Source organism: Hydra vulgaris, chromosome 09 (genome assembly GCF_038396675.1).
Source record: "Hydra vulgaris chromosome 09, alternate assembly HydraT2T_AEP".
NCBI classification, from domain to species: domain Eukaryota; kingdom Metazoa; phylum Cnidaria; class Hydrozoa; order Anthoathecata; family Hydridae; genus Hydra; species Hydra vulgaris.
The window spans coordinates 58,457,501-58,477,741 of NC_088928.1; the positions used below are offsets into that span (position 1 = coordinate 58,457,501).

General features: G+C 30.1%; 1 protein-coding gene across 1 annotated transcript in view; it reads left to right on the plus strand.

The window, feature by feature from the left end:
* LOC100208184 (zinc finger CCHC domain-containing protein 8) overlaps positions 1 to 12,125 on the plus strand; it is a 34,430-nt gene extending 22,305 nt beyond the window's left edge. The window contains exon 3 of the mRNA XM_065806172.1: positions 11,523 to 12,125. Coding sequence (XP_065662244.1) covers positions 11,523 to 12,124 — 602 coding nt within the window. The 3' untranslated portion in view covers position 12,125. The remainder of the gene's footprint in view (positions 1 to 11,522) is intronic.
* The last annotated feature ends 8,116 nt before the right edge of the window (positions 12,126 to 20,241 follow it).

Sequence of the window (20,241 nt, forward strand, 5' to 3'; positions counted from 1 at the left end):
CATTATAGAGATGATAGCTTGTTCGAGCATAGACCATGATTGTATTTGTAGAAAAAAGAAAGAAATGCAACCTTACAACAATGGAAGAGTGGCTCAAGCTTGGCAGATAAAGCAGAACTAATTTATCACTATTTTTTTTTAATGTTAATTCACCTCCCCAGTGCTGAAAACGCCACTACTTAATTGTGGTTATAACCCTCTCTCAACTATAAAACTCCGAAACAAGAACCTTGACAACCAAGGCCGATGCGCAGAGAAACACGTTGAGTGCAGTACTACCATGGACTTGGTGGGGACCGAAATTAGTACCTCTCACTTATGATGCAAGTGCTCTACAACTACACCATGGCCACATTAAATTTATAATGTGCTTTTCGACTTTGTCTGAAAGTAAGAGGGTTGTTATTCATCAATATAAGGAATATCAACATTATTGCAATATTTTTTTGCAGTGAATAAATGAGTTTTGTTGTCTAACAAAAGTTGCAGATTTTAAATCCAGAATTTAAATCCATAAGCCACAGCAAACCTTAGGCTGCTACACAAGAGAGGTCAGATTAAAAATCAGCTGCTTGTTCTAAGCAATCAAAAATTGTTCTAAGCAAAAAAAAATTTTTTGTCAAGACAAGAGTATAAAGATGAGTCGTCAACAGAGTTTTTTTTAGATGAAACTTTAAACTTTCATGAAAATTCATTTTGTAGATAAGAAACAATACAGGAGCAAAGAATTAAGAGTACCACGAGTTACCTTGTGGTACCCTTAAAGTTACTTGAAATAAAGAAGAGTGTAGGCCTTCAAGATTAACTTTATTACTGCAGTTAGTAAGAAATAATTTAATCATCTCAAAACCTTTATATAAAGAAACTAATAACAGAGTGAAGACTAATCGTAAGATAGTTGGTAGAGGTCAAAGAGTTTTCTAGAGTTTTAAAAAATTGAAACCACTTATTTAGCACTTTTTAAAAATTAAATATTATTAAATATTATATAATTAATGAGATTAAATGTTAGACTTACTTTAGTTAATGACATAGTTGAAAACTAACCAAAAGTCTCTAGAACCTAACATCTGATATAAGGTACAAGATTTAGTAAACTGAGAATAACAGAGCTTAACAATGTGACCTTTTTACAATGGCTTCTTGGAATAATAAAAGGACATTTGTTCTTAAGAGAGATGTTCTTGTAAAAAAGATAATAAATGATTAATAAAACAACTGCTCAAGATAGTGAAAAATATAGAATGAGGTTTGACTTTAAGAGTAGGAATAAAAGCTTCCAAACTATTAGTCCAGAAGGAATAAAAGCTTCTGAGATGCGCTTTATGCATACATATTATGGATATAAACATATATGTTTGCTATTTATTTAGATTCTGCATACAATATCCTTTTATATTTATATAAACTTTTAGTATTTATATGATGTAGTATTTGCCTAAAGAGAAGAAGATGATGATGATGATGATGATGATGATGATGATGATGATGATGATGATGATGATGATGATGATGATGATGATGATGATGATGATGATGATGATGATGATGATGATGATGATGATGATGATGATGATGATGATCATGTTGATCATAATGATGTTTATATATGCATATATATATACATAATATAACATAAATTTTACCTTACCAATTGTTAATAATACAAGTTAATCTCTAATTTCTATTTGACAACAAAATTAAACAAAATTAAAAAATTACATTAAAGGAAAGTAGTTTTTTCATTGAGCTGCAATATTTTTATTATGTGAGACTTCACATATTCCTGGCTTGTTTAGTAAATTGATAATTATATTCTAAGACTTCAAACACTGAATAATTTAAACAAGAAGGATTGTTATTTAAACTAATTTTCAATTTTTTAACACCTGAAAGTTTTTCTGAAAAACAAGTATTCTCTTAGTAAATAAACAAGAAATTTGTTAGAAAAATGCAAGAGAAGTTTTTAGGATATTTAAGTTCTGTTTTTAGAATATAAAAAACACACAAAAAAAATTAAAATGTATACAAATGTTAAATAAATTTTCATAAAAATGAACAAGAATCAAACTTCGATAACAGCAATAAAAGAATTCCCTAACAATAAATTTTTATTAAAAAACAAACAAGTAATAAAGAAACTGAAGAATTAATTACAATTTAATTTCTTAAAATAAGCTGCAGCAATCCTTGTTTTATTTGTTAATCTTAATAATTTAAAAATGCATTTGAGTTGGCACATATGTCATTTCAGTTAGCAAATGTCAAATATCGAGGACCTTTTTTTTTATGTCTCTAGTTGGCAAAAAACACATACAACATTCCCCCCCCCCCTTCCCCCTCCTCCATGAGTGATCTCTTCGGGACGGCCCTGAGGCTCAGTTTTAATTATTTTCAGCTTTTTTTAAGTTCAAGCTTAAATCCGCAGTTCAGATAAAAGCCATCTGTGATGATTAATGATCGAATTTTTAGTTGTTTTGTCTAAAGTTTTGTGTGTATACTTGACACGAATTTTGCGGTTTACTAAAAAGGATATGTTTCATTGAATTTTTTTAAAATAATAAAATAATTTTTTTTTTAATTTTAGTACTTTCGTATGTCTTAAATTAATTGAAGTTAAAATTTTTTTAAATTACTAAGGTTTTGGTATAAAATTTTGCTTTATAGTTGAGGTTTTTTGGTATAAAATGATGTTTATGCTATACTAAGGTAAAACATTAACTAAAAAACAACGATATTCTTAAACAAGTTTTAAGTTATATATTTAATTTCTAACCAGTTGTATGTCTGCAATTACATCAAAGAGCAAAAAAAATTAGTTTCTCAAGTTTAAAATCTGTTTTTATTATGAAAGTTTTTACTAATTTGAATGTGATAAACGCAAAATTTGACATGCTGCTTGCTTGGCTTTATATGTTTAATTTCTAAAGGTTTATTTAAAAGTCTAAGTTTAAATTTTAAACATTTCTGTGATATGCATCACCTCTATTTTATAATGCCATAATACCATTTAACTAAAAATCTGGTCTTAAAATTACCAGTGGTTATTGTAAATATATAAAAAATAGCAGGGTCCCTTAAGATGTTGTTTTAATAAGTTTTATATTTATAGTTTAACTATAAAACATAAAATCAAAAATAATAATGTTTAATTTTATGTTTTTTTTTAATGCTTCATTTTTTGATCTTGATCTAAAGACCTTGTGATTTTCAATTATTTGACATCATTTTGTAAATAAAAATCATAAGGTTTTCAGATAAAGGCTATTAAATCATATTGAAAAAATCTTTTATTTCATATTGATTATAATCCATTTAAAAAACAAGGCTATTTGTTGAGCTTTTAAAGCAAGAAGGAGAATTAGGTCAAAAGTGTCCTAGAAGACAAAAATTACTTTAATGCTGCATAGTCTTATTAAAATGTGGCATAGTCTTCTGTCAACTGTTAAGGATGCACGGTTAGCAAAAAATTAAAAGCAATGAATATCCAGAACTTTCAGTTGCAACTAATAAAATATTTAATACACTCGAACAGTATTTTCTATCACTTTTCCAAAGAGTAATCTACCTGATTCACAAAATGAAAAATTGAAACATTGATATCATATCAAATAAAGCAAGTTAAAAACAAATTACAATGAAAATCAATTGGAAAGAAACCTCAGTAGATAAGTATTTATACATATCTAAGTAGTTAGGTCTGTATATACTACATACTGTATATATATACCTGTAGTATCATTTCCGGGGACAGATTTTACAAAGAAACAAATACTTATGAGGACATTAACCATATCAGGAATATATTTGTGTACCCGCTACTTTTTTGTCCCTGTAAGCATCATTTTTTGTATAAAAAAAAGTCTCCATAAGCAACTTTTATAGAGAGCAAAAAGTACATACATCCACTATCAAATAGCCTGACTCGCAACAAAGTGCTGCTACATCTACTGAGGGTTTGATTTGGGTCAGCATCAAGGTCAGGCTTAGAGTTGAGGTTTTTGTTTTTGTAAATAGATGAAAGTAAAAATAAAATATAATATATAATAAATAAAAGTAACAAAAATAAATATAAAAAAAATATGTATATATATATATATGTATATATATATATATATATATATATATATATATATATACATACAAATATATATATATATATATATATATATATATATATATATATATATATATATATATATATATATATATATATATATATATGTAAATTTTGTTAGTGTATTATCCTTGTCATCTCGATTTAGAACACCTTGCCCAATACCTGTCTTATATCAAACTCTTGCTTTGTTAATCTTCAGGGATTCTCTAGTTTTTCTTATCCTGTATTCTGGAATTACTGCCAAGGTCTTAGGATTTAGCCAATCAAAGTTACCATGACATGTTCTAAAATGTTCCGTGGCTCCTGAACTCAACCATTTTTTATTTTTACAAGCTCTTTGGTGTTCTGCACTCTTGAAATGATTTTCTTTATGGTCTCACTAATATATATATTTCCACATAAGCATTTAAGTTAGTAAACTCCCAGATTTGAGCTTGAAGGTAGTTTTGTTTTGTTGTTGCATAGTATGTTGTTTGAATTGGGAGCTGAAGTAAATATAACTCTGATCTTTTGTTTTCTAAATTCTCTTTGGAGTTTTGGGTCAATAATAGGTATCCAAGGTAGTTTAACAAACTGTTTATCTAATTGATTCGATGTAGTATTTTTTGAAAAGCAGTGTAAATAGTTTTTGGTTATTTTGATAAGATAACTTTTGTTATAGCCATTTTCAAAAAATGTATTTATGAGGAAATTAATTTCTTGTGAGAGATATTTTTGAGAGCAGATTTATTTTGTTCTACATAAAAAACCTTAAAAGACGCCAGTGGTTATGGTTGGGTTGATGTTGGAGTTCGGTTTTATTTGAACATTTGTTATAGCATCTTTACCGTTTCTTTGAAACTCATAAAATCCATTCATCATATTTGTAATACAAATTTCTAAAAAATTAAGTTGTTTTCTTTCGTTGTTAAGTTCAACAGTATATTTTATGGAGGGGTTTTTTTCATTTAAAGTTTTAAGAAACAGCTCTTGCTTTTTTTTTGAATCGAAGCGAGCATGGCTATTATCTACATACCTTTTGTAAGTTATTGGTTGGAATGAATTATCAAAGGCTATATTAAGGGCTTTTTTTTCTATACTTTGCAAAAATGCTTCAGCTATGACTACCATCAATGATAAACCAATTGAACCTGAATGCTTAATGAAAGTTCAATTAACTGGTGTATATCTATAAGAGTTAATTTATTCCTAGTTTTTAAATTGTCAAGATCATCATTCAATATGTTAATAATAACAGGAATTGCTTCATCAATTGGTATGAATGGATATAAATTAACTAAATTGAATGAAACCTGAATTTCATTAGGGCCTATCTTCCATTCTTTAGCATCGTTGACAAAATTTCTTGAATTAATTAGTCAATTTATATTACAACTATTTTTTATTACAGTTATTTTGTATTACAAATACACTGAATGGATTTTATGAGTTTTAAGAACATGGTAAAGATGCAATAACATATGTTCAAATAAAACCGAACTCAAACATCAACCCAAGCATAACCACTGGCGTCTTGTAACAAAGCAAGAGTTTGATATGAGATAGGTATTAGGCAAGGTGTTCTAAATCGAGATGGCAGGGATAAGGTTAAAACAAAAACTTGGGGACCCACTTTGACAAAAAATTAATTGACGTCATTATAATATTTAATTGGACTTTATATTTGACACTTTTTAATGTCTTCTGTTAAAGCGGTCTGTTTTATGTTATTTTGTAACTTTTTATTATTACCTGATGAAGCTGACCACAATAGGTCTGCAAAATATTGTTAATATATTATTATATCAAAATAGTTTAAATATAGTTATACACTGTCTTTTTATCAAAATAATTTAAAAATAGTTATACACTGTCTTTTTATTCAAATCAACTTACAAATTATAAACACATCGTATAACAAGAATATGACTTATATTCTTGTTATACGATGTGTTTATAATATATAAGATATATATATATATATATATATATATATATATATATATATATATATATATATATATACATACATACATACATACATATATATGTATATATATATATATATCGAACAATGCTAAAAAGTGTTCCTAATTTTACATGTCTTAAAAACGAAACAAACTATACTACCACAGCAAACAGTTCAGGAGTCTTGAGTCATAACATGCCATGACATGAGCAATCAGCTGACAGGTGACAGCACACAGGCAGAATTTCGTTGACAAGTGCCATTTTGCAGCGGACAAAACAAGTGCAATTTTTTTGGTTTGTTTCATTTTCTTAAGTCTGGTCTGTGTCAGCGTCACGGAAGTTTTTTAATATTTAAAGGAAGTATCCAGAAGTTTCCAGAAGCATGCAGAAGCTTCCAGAAGTTTCCAGAAGAAGCATGCAGAAGCATCCAGAAGTATCCAGAAACATTCAGAAGCTTCCAGAAGCATCGAAAAGAAGCATCTAGAATCTTCCAGAACAGGTTCACACAGGTTCATTTTACTATATAAGAGACATGTAAATCGACATGTAATTCTGTCAGTATATGGAAGTCAATCAGTCCGTATTATCAAGACAGTTTATCAAAATGAGTTTTATCAAAGTGTTTTATCGAAAAACATCAATACAAGAAGTGAAATACAACAAGTTTCATTACATCAATACAGTCCACATCCAACCAAGACGTTGTGCTCCACAGAGCATTATTGTATCATCACAAGGTAAATGTAACACGGTAAGCCTTGAGAGTTGTGATTATTTATTTTTATTATTTTTATGACTTCAAGTGCAAAAATGGCTCCCGACAGTCTTGGATTAGAACTAAGAAAGCAAATTATTGGCGATTACGTAAGTGGAATGTCACAATAAATTATTTGTGATAAATAGTGAAAAAATGGACCGTATCAAGACTATGTTCCAAATATCGTTCTACGGGGAAGTTAGCAGCAGATAACAAAGGTGGAAGACTGCATTCCACCACTTCTATAGAGGATTCTATGATTGTTAGATATGTCAAGAAGGATCCCTGGATATCATCAGTCGAGATACAAAAGCAATTAGAGCTGCCTGTATCAGACCGAACAATCAGACGACGTGCTGTTGAAGCCGGATTGTTTTCTCGACGCCCTGCAAAGAAACCGCTGATTTCACTAAAAAACTAGAAGAAAAGACTCCTGTTTGCTACATCTCATATTGACTAGAATGTGCAGAAATGGCGAACTGTCCTGTTCAGTGATGAATCAAAGTTCAACATCATTGGGAGCGATGGCATTGAGCGTCGACCGGCCGAAAAATGCCTCGCTTTACGTTACTGCCATAAGACTGGAAGCATGGGGGAGGCAATGTGATGGTCTGGGAGTGTTTTTCTGCTAATGGTCTAGGTCCAATACATCGAAACGATGGAATAATGGACCATTTTATGTATAAAAATATCCTGAAAGATGTTATGTTACCTCATGCTGAATGGAATATGCCAATAAAATGGGTTTTTCAGCAAGACAACGATCCGAAATACACTGCAAAAGTAGTCAAGCAGTGGTTTCAAGACAACCACCTATCGGTGATGGATTGGCCGCCTCAATCTCCGGATCTCAACCCTATCGAGAACCTGTGGGAGATTGTCAACCGCAGAATTAATCGTGAAGGTGTTTGTAATAAGGGGTCGTCCATAAAGTACGTACGCCAAAAATTTTGAAATTTGACCCCCCCCCTCCCCCCTGTTGCCATGCGTACTTTTATGTCCCCACACCCCCCCTTAAAAGTACGTACGTTTCTCAAATACCCCCCCCCCCCCCCCTAGTACGTACGTTTCTCAAATATCCCCCCCCCCCCCTCTCCTGGGCGAAAGGTTTATGCGGCGGCAATAGTCGACGGAGATCCAGGTTCGATTCTCGGTGAAGTCTAGGAAAACTTTTTTTATTTTTTTAACGAATCAAATGTAAATAAACTATACTTAAGGTGGACGTTTTTTTCAGGCACCCCTCTTTAGTAAGTAAAAAACGAGTCTAAGGTGAGATCAGTAATATTGAAAACAAAGGGTAAAACCCAGTGGGAGGGAGCAACAGCAAATTTTGTGCCCTTTTGCTATTTTAAGAAGCTTTTTATTTTAGCAAAACCTAGCGGTCTTTGAGACGCCATTGACACGTTTTTTTTGGGGTGACTCCGTCCCATCAACCACGGCCCTCAGGTCTTACTCAGGGCCAGTATATAAGGGCGGGCATGTGTGCATGGCCCCCTCAGGATTTTTTGATGTTTTGATTTTTGATGATAGAACACTTTCACACAACGTGCAAACTTAAGTTTGTTAATATGCCAAATGAGGTGGCCTTGCAAAAAATTTGGATGGCGGAGGCCATCCAAATTTTTTTCCAAATCCAAAAGTTATAGCCATGCAAAATTTACACCCCTCTCATTTTGGGGGTCGGGAAGGTAAGCGTTTTAAGGCTTTTTGTTCACAGGCCTCCGCCATCCGGATATTTTGCAAGGCCTCCTCATTTGGCATAGGTATAAACAAACTTAAGTTATGAGTTTGCACGATGTGTGAAAGTGTCCTATCTGGAACATCAAAAAATTCTGAGGGCGCCCATACATGTGTGTGCATAGAGGAAAACTAGACCCTCTACTTCATATACCATACATCTTTTTATGTTGGCAAACTAGAATCTTTAGTCAGAATGTAACTTTTCTATTGATTAGCTGGTTAATTGTGATAAATTAGAAAATCGAAGTACGTACTTTTAAATTGAACCCCCCCCCCCCCCCCCCCCCCCCCCCATACGCTTTCGTACGCTTTTTGAAGACCCCCCCCCCTCCCCCCTATGAGCGTACGTACTTTATGGACGATCCCTAAGGATCAACTGTTTGAACAAATCCAAAAGGCCTGGGCAGCGATTCCACAAAGTTTCATTGATCACCTGATCGAATCTATGCCTCGAAGATGCAAGGCTGTGATCAACAACAAAGGATTCGCCACAAAATATTGATATCGAAATACAGCTTGGTCAACATTTTGATGAGTTGCACTAGTTTTGTCCAGAAAGAAATCAACTTTTTTTAATACTTTTGATTAATTTATTAATTTTCGTGTACAAATAATGAACTTTGTGATGAATAAAACTTGAAGAACTTTGTCTCTAAACAGTTACATAGATATTTCTCTAAATTGAAAAAATGCAGCACTTTTATATAAAGAAACTAAATTAGCATTATTTGGTTGCACTTGTTTTGTCCGATACTGTATATATGTATATGTATATATATATATGTATATATGTATATATGTATATATGTATATATATATATATATATATATATATATATATATATATATATATATAATAATATTTCACTGTCGATTTGGTTTACAAAAGACTGTCTAAGTGATGGGTTGTTGTGGATGGGTGTATTTGTACATTTTATTTACACTATTTAATTATGTTTATGAGCCTTGTTCCTATTTGTATGCACATGCTGTTGAATTAAATACATTAATAATAGAAATATATATATATATATATATATATATATATATATATATATATATATATATATATATATATATATATATATATATATATATATATATATATATATACAACATTATAATATAGCACTATATATTTAATATATATATGTAAATATATATATTATGTAGACAAGTCTGGTTTTTCAAATAAGTTTAACAAAATCAAGAGAATGGTTTTTTGGAGACGTCAAATATGTTAGTTGAATCTAAAAAGAGCATTCAATGTTCTTAAAGAACAAAGCAATAATGAGTTATTAAAAAAACAATCAGCTTTCTGATTATATCGTCCCCTCAGTATTATCTTAATCTAACTACAAATGTAATAAATAAAATGTTCTATCTATTATGTCAAATGAATACAAAAAGAAATTATATATAAATAAATACAATGTTTTATGTAATATAATATAATATATTATATCAGGTAGAACATTGTATTTACTTTATATATTAGATAGAACATTTTATTTATTACATTTTTAGATAGAACAAGATAATACTGAGGGGACAATATATGACTTGTAAGAGGAAAATCGTTGTGTGCAGCACCATATGACTTTCGCTATGATCCAAGTATGTTTTATGTTTTTTTATCTTAATGAAAGTTATACAAGCTATTACATTTTACCATTTAATTTAAAAACTTATTTGTTATACTTTACCAAAAAAGGTAATAGCTTACATGACTATTTTATAGTATTTTAATAGAAAACAGTATTTTAATATAGTACAGTCACAAAAATAGTTACATTATTTTACCTTATATTAATAAATAGAAGGGAAAAATTAATTATTATTAAAAAAAATGTTTTTAAGTTTTACTCCTGCAAAAAAAGGACAAGTACTTGTGTAGTTAAGGGGATTTATAAGTTATTCGAATATATTGACATAAAATTGAAATAGGTAAATAAATATCGTAATGGTTTCCATTTGGCATCATAGTAAGCAATTAAAAATTTAAGCATAAATAACTTTGATATAATTACAAACATAATTATAGAAAAATAAATGTTTATGGCAAAATCACAAAAGTAATGTTTATGACAAAATTACAAAAACGGAAAAATTTTTCGAAACTTTTCTACTTTTTTTGTATTTAATTCTCGAAGATTATAGCAACGCGATTGGCTGCCAATTTTCATGTTTGCTTTTTCACGGGAAAAAGTTGGTTTCAAATCAACTTTTTTCCAAAACAAACATGATGGGAAAAACTAAGCTTCGGGAAAACTAACTTACAATCTGCGCATGCTCACGTGATTAATTTTCCCATCCCTTTCCCGTAGTAAAACGGATGAGTGGAAACTGACCTTAATATGTTGCGGACCGGAACAAATGTATGTTTGTAATCACAGAGAATAAGCTAGACAAAAAATATGATAACTTGCATTAAGTGCGTTGAGCAGGTTGTTTTTTTTTGACTAAATCAATATTGTATATGCTGTATATTTTGTCTCATGATATATAGATATTTCGGAATTCCTGATATTTTTTTCAGCTTTTAGTTTTTCCGGATATCCAAAACATTTTCTATACATTCAAGTTTAAGTAAAATTTTTTGTAATATATTTGTTTTTTTAGCTTTTTCATTCAACACTCAAAGAAAAATAAAGAAAAAGTTAAAAAAAAACTCAGCTAAAAACAAAGTTAAAAGGAAAATAAGGGAAAATGTATTTCGGATATTTTACCCAAACAATTTTCCGGATTTTTCAAATATGACCTGGATGATCTATGTTAAAGCTGCAGCACCACCTCTTTCCAAAAACCTAATGCTCTAGTTCCCTTGGCTCTTGCTCCTTCCAATATCCTCCGGCTTCCCATCCCTGGTACAAACATCTTGTACCATGATGTACTTGTGTTTGTATCAAGTTCTTTTTCTTACCATGCACTTTTAATTTGCACTTTTATATTTAGGTGTCGAAGATCAATGTCGAGAAATGAATTTTCCAGAGTTTCAACCAGATGTTGGACTTCAAATTTTGAAAAAGCGTGCTGTTCTTATGGGATATTCCGATAAAGAGCCTATTATTAAGCGACTTAAGTTTGATAACGAAGAAGGTCCATGCGAAATGGATATTGCACCAGATGAAAATGATTCTAATGATGCACCACCTTTACCTTTAATAGAAGTAATTAACAGTGTACCACCACTGCCAGAAGAATTGCCGAATTCTGATGTAAATGTAAATCAGGTAGGAAAGTTGGAAAGTGGTAAACAAAAGACAAAGTGTATAGACAATTCGACTTATAGAAATTGGTACCATCATATTCCTCTGTCTAGTGTGCATTCGACTTATGTTATGTATACTTCACCCCCGGTTTGTAGAGGCGAGGTTCTTTTAGAAAATCTTCCGAAGTATCCGATAACGGATATTGATCGTAATCCGTGGAAAACAGCTAACGTAAGTTGGTGGGATCCTATATATGGAGACCTGTCTGCTCCTACAGGAACATTTGATGCTATAAGAACATTATTGACAAGTGCAAAAAGAGTAAAAAGAAAGCCTATGATTTAATTTTTTTTCATTTGAATCCAGCAAACTTTTTTTTTCATTTGAATCCAGCAAACTTTCAGCTGTCATGATAATTAAAGTCTGATTTAAAACTTAAAAACAATTTCGAAATAATACTTGTATACGAAACAACATTTTACCATTTTACAAACTGTATTGTTTTCCGTTCCAATTCACTCAGTCATAATTAAATTCAATAATAAACTAATTACCAGTTTAAAAATCGCAGAATATTAATATTTAGCTTCAAAGGTAAAATTTTTACATTTAAAGTTGCAGCAGTCTTGTAAAAAAATATTCCGTCAGCTTTTCTGTCTATTTAAATTCTTCTTTTCTATAATTACTAATGCAAACCTGATTGACAAGAACCTCATTGCTATTGTCAATCATAAAATAAAATCAAGAGTAAAATGCTATAAGTCATTCTATAAATTGGTCATTAGGAAAAGTTTGAACTTAATTCAGAAGTTATATCACATAAAGGAAATATGTCAATTTTGCATAGATCCGTTTGCAAAATCCAATTTTGAAAATAGTAATCGTGATAAAAAAGTAGCTTCGAACATTAAAATGGAAGTTTCTTTTACTAACAGTATATAAAAGCAGTATTTAAAAATGAAAATATTATTTTAAACTTGAAATTAATAATCGACAATTATAAAAATAGTAGTTTTTTAATAAAAATATTAGTAAGGAATTTTGCTTATCGGTATTACAAATTGATTTATTTTTCAATGTTAGTTTGTTGTATGTATAGGGGTCATGGTATGAAGTAGAAAATTCGAAAAGTTTTGTTTCCTGTTTCTCTGTTGTTGTATTTACCAACATTTTTTTAAAAAGTTACTACATAAAATAGTATATGGTAATATGGTATTTGACCTAATTTGTGTTTTACCATAAACAATATATTTTGGTATCATTTAATTTGATAAAAGTTTTGCACTTTTACTACTTTAATTTAAAGTAATCAAACCCCAGAATTTAAAATGTGGGCTCAGCGTGTCTAAATTTATATATATGGCAAATTAATTCTAACGCGTGCTTTTGACAGCGATATAGAACTTTCAACTTTTGTTATATCGGCAGCTCGGAATACAAGTGTCCTATCGGAAAATATTTATAATATATATATAAACATACAATTATATAATTTATTTAAATTTAAGATTATGTTAATAAAAAAATTTATTTTTGTAAAACGTTGTAGGGTGCGACGAATATTCGCTTATTCAGTATTGATGTACAAATATTCGTTAGAGAATATTTGTTAAAGAATATTCGTAAAAACTAATCGTTTAAATTATTTGCAGGGTACGAATATATTCGTAAACCTTTATTCGTTTAATAAATAATAATCTTTTACAAATATATATTCGTCAAACAAATAAACGGGAACGTATGTATTGGTTTACTTTTATTCGTTAAACGAGTAAATATTTGTTCAACGAATATTATTTGTTTATAGAATATAATTTAAATTTTATTTGTTAAGCTAATATAAACTAAAAATAATTTGAAATTTACGAATATATTATTATATTTTATTTTTATAAATTTTATTTTTTGATATTTGAAAATGTTACCATCATCTTGGCTCAGAGCTAATATTACACCTATTTATAAAAAAAGGTAGCAGAACAGATCCAGTCAATTACAGGCCAATATCGCTCACCTCTGTTCGATGCAAACTTATGGAAAAAATAGTTAGACAAGTCATAATCGATAATTTTGCAAAAAAACAAATTGAAGAGTACACGGGAAAAAACGGCGGAGTCACATTTAAAGAGTTTTGAGAAAGTATGTATTAATCATTTATAAAAGTCTTTGTATAAAGTTAGGGAAAAAAAATTTTTTTAAGTATTTTATTAAAAATGTATCAAGAAATAATTTTTTCTAATTTACTTCTATGCTTTATATGAAAACTTTTATAAATGATTAATATATACTTTCTCAAAACTTTTTAAATATGACAGCCGTGTTTTCTCGTGTACTCTTCAATTGCTTTCCAAAACTCAACATGGTTTTATTTCAAAAAAGACTTGCACCACAAATTTTTTAAAAACAATGGACCTTTTGAATTAGCAAATCAAAGAAAAAACCAGCCGTCCTAATTTTTCTTGACTTTGCAAAGACATTCGATAAAGTTTCGCACGTAAGACCGCTGCAAAAGCTTGAAATGTATTATATAAATAGCAATCTTTTAAATTGAATAAAGGCCTTCTTAACAAACCGCAAGCAGTGTTTTGTACTTGGAAATTCAATATCTGACTGGATTGAACTAACGGGGTTCTCCAAGGTTCTGAGTTAGGACCAACGCTTTTGTTAATGACCTGCCAAATCATGTCAAATCAGCCATTTGCAAAATGTACGCAGATGACACAAAGCTCATGAAAGTTGTTGAAAACGATGAACACCGAGCAAGTTTACAATCCAATCTAGACGAAATTTTTAAATGGACGCAAACCTAGCTAATGGAGTTGAATGTAAAAAAATGTTAATTCACGCATGTTACTCTGAAACAATAAAATTTGATTATTTTATTGACAAAATCAAAAATGACGGCACAACCAGCAGAGTAGTTTTAAAAGTCACAAATTCCGAAAAAGATCTCGGAATTCTTATGTCTGAGAATCTTAAATATGCTCAACAGTGCAATATAGCTGCAAACGTAGCAAATAATATGCTCGGAATTTATATTGGAACATATGGAAAAGAGTTTTGGAGTATATAAAATTTTTTTCCATATGTCTTTCCATATGGAAAACATGTGGAAAAAAATTTATACTGCATATATTAGACCACATCTGGAGTTCGCCGTACAAGCTTGGAACTCTTTTTTTTTTTGTTCTTTTCTTAAACATTTTAGTAAATCGCTGTACAATAAAATCGTTGACATTTAAATAATAAAATCATAAAATAAGAACTAAGTAAAAGATAATAGAGTTATACAGGTATTTGCTTTTATAAAAAGATAATAGTGACATAAAAAAAAAATTAAAAAGGTACAACGCAACGCCACGAAAGTTCCTCAGGCTTTGAGAAATAAAGACTACAAAACTCGATGTAAAATCATGAAATTAACTACTCTTGAAGACAGACGAAAAAGAGGCAATCATGTTCAACAATATAAGCTTCTCAACAATTTCAGCCTAATTGATTGGCACGTAAAGCCTTGCAGCATAGCACCCAGAACTCAACATCGAATTAGATTTCATCGCGAGATGTTAGACGTTTTTTAACAACCGTGTAGTCAATGACTGGAGTGCTTTGCCAAATAATGTCATCGAGGCAACATCAGTTAATTAGTTTAAACAACTACTGTACAGTTTTCAGTCATCGTAGTTACTACAGCTCATCATTTACCGTAAATGCCTCACAAAAGTGACCGACATACGATTTTGGGTATAGATGCGTATACTCAGCTGACAGCTGATGATGAGTTTAACAAGGCTGTGGCTTTGTGTAACTTAATTAGCTAACTAAATATTGTATTGTGATTTATACTCTTCCAGTTAATTACGGAATCACGTTATACCAACAATCTGCAGGTTACGATCAATTTACGAAGCCGCCACCGACTTATGTTAGTGGAGACGTTTTAGCAGAAAAATGCTTCAAGATTTAAAAGAAAAAGTACAAGTGTTAAAATAGAAGTGTTAGACACGTGATTACGGTGATTACTTGAAATTCCTGGTATGGACTCAAATCCTGTTGTTAAAATAGGAGTGTTAGAAAAACGGCATAATAAAAAGGAGACTGAGCAATTATTTAAGTTTTCTTAAAAAATTTTAAAACATACAAGACATCAAGACACCATTTAAGACATAGAAGATACACCTCATTTCATTAAAATTTTTATTAAACACCATTTAAGAGTTAAGGGTCCCTTTTGTGCCTAAGTTTATGAACAGAAAAAATATTTTTTTTATTTCTTGTACTTTTCATGATTTTATAATGTAATTGTTATATTATTTATCGTTATTTTCTTTTAATTACGAATTTAATAGCAGTTTGTTCTAATTACTACAATTTATTACTGTTACTTTACTTTATATAATAAGTAAGAAAACATAACTAATAAGTTTGTTTTTAATTAATAAGTAATTTATATTCGCTTATTATATATTATATCATGTAATAATTATATTATCAAAATTTTTAAATTAATCATCAGCGAGATAACTTTACTGATAAATTTTTTTACCCAGTTTATTTTTTTAAACAAATCAAATTTGGTAGGGTCACTTGGAGCTATTCCGAACAAAAATATTATTTAAAGCCTTGTAATTGTTTTGGTTTTTGCTATAATTGTTTATATAATTTATTACTTTACTTATTATATTTATGAAACAACACGCTAAAGTTAGTTAAATATAAGTATTTTTTTCCTTACAAATTTTATCTGTTTATTCTAATGATATTCTACAGGAATTTCCTTTCATTTATATTAATTTAGATTAAACATTTGAAATTTCAGGTGCAAGCTGCCTTTCTTCATCAAATGCCCAGAAATTCTTGTATTTGGGATTTCTTTGAAGTGACTGATACTACTCTTGCAAAGTGTAATGTGCGCGAAAAAAAACTTTTTGCTAAAATCTACTTCAGGTCTAATTAATCATTTAAACGGGCAATACTGACAAGTTTTTCCAGAATATAAGAAACTTAATTATGCCAACAGATTGCAAAAAAGCTTCAAGTTATTGTGATAATGACTCTTCAGAAACAGATTAAATCAGTAATCCCAAACGAGCTTATCTTGCTGCCACTCCTGAGTTAATCCTCAATTTTTAACATCATCTAGTAAATCGAGAACTGCTAAAGCATCTAAAACTTCTCGTGTTGTTTTTCCATGGCCCAAAGACCATATTGAAAATGTAATATCATTGACTAAGTAGATATCATCATTGATTAAGTAGATCGTCCACAAACAACTACCTTTTAGGATAGTGGATAGTAAATATTTTCATGAAATAATGAAGCAAGCAACGAAGGGGAAGTATAACCCTGTTTCATCAAAATCACTTTCTCAGGACAGAATTTCTAAATTATATAAATGCATCAGTGATCATGTGAACAAAATTATTGACAATGAGAGGATTGATCTTGATGGTTGTGTCTTTACTACTGATGTCTGGACTTCTTGTTATAATCTTGCTTCCCAATCTCTCACTCTTCACTTTATTACAAAACGTTTCAGCTTCTTGTTAAACTTGATCCATTTCTTGATGCACATAATGCCTAAAACATCGTAGAAAAACTAGATTACTTAATAAAACGCTTGAATTTGGAGAAAAAAACATATACATGGGCAACAACTGATGGAGGTTCAAATGTTATAAAAGCTATGCGCATCAGCAAAGTTATCAACGACAATCTTTGGTGCGCTGATCGTCAGATACATTCAATTGTCACACAAGCTCTAGCTAGTGTTTCTGATTTGTTAAAAATTTTACTAAAGCTAAATAAATTAGTTGGGTTCTTCAGTCATTCTTCTAAGACTACGAGTTTTTTGAGGAGAACTGCTATTGAATATAAGCAATTAAAGACTAAACGTATCCAGAAAGTATCAACTCGTTGGAATTCTGACCTGAGGCAAATAAAATTCATTATCGATCTAAAAGGGTGCTTGGCTATTATGGCATAAAACGTAAACTAAAATTGAAGGTTAGATGTCCACTGTTGAAGAAGTATATCATTAAAGGTATTATTGAATGTTTTGATTCAAACGATAAAATTTCACAAGTTTTAAGCTCTGAATAAGACCCAACAATCAACTTGGTAATACTGAAAATCTATAACCTTAAAAAAATTTAGCTAAAATTGGAAAACTAAGCTCACGTACATGTCTCACGAATATAACTCAAGCTCTAATAGCAGGGTTTCAACAACGTTTTCCTGATTGCGGTCATAAAGTACCTGAGTATTCAATGGCAAACTTTTTTGATCCAAGACAAAAAGAATTAATCATTTTTGCACTTGATGAGAGAAGTTAAGAAAATATCAAGGATACCACTACTCAAGCCATAATTGATATGCGCCGAGGAGATCTGGGCGAAAGTCCTTCATGCATTGAAAACTCTAACCAAAAATTCAAAAATGATAATTTGTCCAATGAAGACGCTTGAAATGGTGTTGTAGAGAAACTATATAAGCAAAATAAAAATAAAAACACTGAGAAAAATTATTAATTAACTTATACCAAATGCGAGATAGCACGTTATGTTGATGAAAGAGTTGTAAATGACAACCCAGATATCATCGAATACTGGACCAACCGTACAAGGTTTCCTTATCCTAGCAGACTAGCAAGGAACACCTTGTGCATCCCTGCATCATCAGCTACCTCGGAACGAGTATTTTCAACTGCTGGAAATGTTCTATCGGAAAGAATAGCAAAGATAATATTGAAATATCACCTGGCCGATGTACCGAAAATAACAACAAAAAAATAAGAAAATATGTACAAAAATATACTTTCTTACACCAGGCTCGAAGCAACCGGGGGGGCAGCAGGGCCATTTGCCTCCCCCCCCCCCCCCAAAAAAAAAAAAAAGACTTAAAAAACAAAAAAGTCCTTAAAACTAATTCTGGGTAGAACTGCCCCCTATATAATTTTTGTTCCTACGGGCCTGTATTCATAATAAACTTTTATTTTCGTTGTTGTTTTTAATTAAAAAAATCGTTTCAATTAATTTGCAAATTTGATAGTATTGCCACCAGGTGGTCTGTAATAAGTAGATAGATCACAGGATAACAATAAAAATTAAAAAACAATAATGAAAAACTTTATTAAACACCGCCTTCGACAGTGTGGTATAATTAAATTTGAAAAATGTTGTAGATATATCTAAGCGAGTGACAAATATACAAACTAAATTTAACGTCTTGTTTTTTTAACGAGTATATTTGCTGAACGATTATTTTATTCGTTCAAGGAATTAGCGGGAACGAATATGTTTGTCTAACGAATATTCGTAAAACATATATATGATGAACAATTTATTTGTTCAGTAATCTTTCAACGAGCAAAATGAAAACGAATGAAATTCGTAACCGTTTTACGAATAATATTTTAAAAAAACTCGTTTATCGAATATAATCATCGCGCTCTATAACGTTGTATAAAAATATTTTTTTATATACAATAGCAATAAACGTAATTGTCCAGCAATCTATTCAGCAAATTTTCCACTAAATAAAGATTTTATAACAATTAAATCCCTAACCGTTTAAATTTGAAGAAAATAATTTTGTTTAGTTTTTTCAGCCATCAAAGTATAAAGATCTTTACCAAATATAATACCAAATATAAAGAAGAGTCCTTTATATAAAGAGCAATATGTACACATGATTAGCAATAGTATAGCTTCTTTTTCAAATTTGTCCAATTAGAGAGCTTTACCATTCATTCACCACTGTCAAATCAATTTCAAACGCTTGAAGCACTTTGTTCAAAATAAATAAATTCAAGTTATAAAATAGAATTAAAGAAGTCTATTCTGCTTTTTTTTTTTAATTTTATAATTTAATACAAAAAAATTAAACTCTTACTGGCCGGCTGGCTTCTCTAAAAATCCTGGCTCCGCAGCAGCAACCCATGCTGGACATGGGTAAAGACGGCCATGTGAGTAAAGATGTTTGATGTTTGCGCTGCAAAAATTTACAAGCAGTAAATTTTTTTGGTTTTAAGACTGTTTTACCATTATGCAATGGTAAAACCAAAGTCTTAAAACCAATAATGAATTAACCATTTTGTAAAATTGGACTAAAAATAACCATGAGTTTGAATTTAATGAAGATAACATTGAAGATTTATTTCCAATTTCTTTCAGAATGCTACCAGAATGCTACCTAGCATTTTAAAGTCCCTGATTAAGGATTATAAATAGAACTTTCATACTTTCATGTTCTTTGTTCATTATACACTTATTCAAGTCTGCTTATGTTACTTAAAAAAGTAATCACTTTGTTTTTTATTTTGTATATATTTTTTTGAATTTGTACCTAAAAATACTAGGTAATGAATCTCAAAGTGCTAGGTATCATTAAAGTCAATTCACAGAAAGTTGGAATTATTCTATGAAAGCATCTTTTCAAAATAGTTTTAAGAGTCCCAAAGC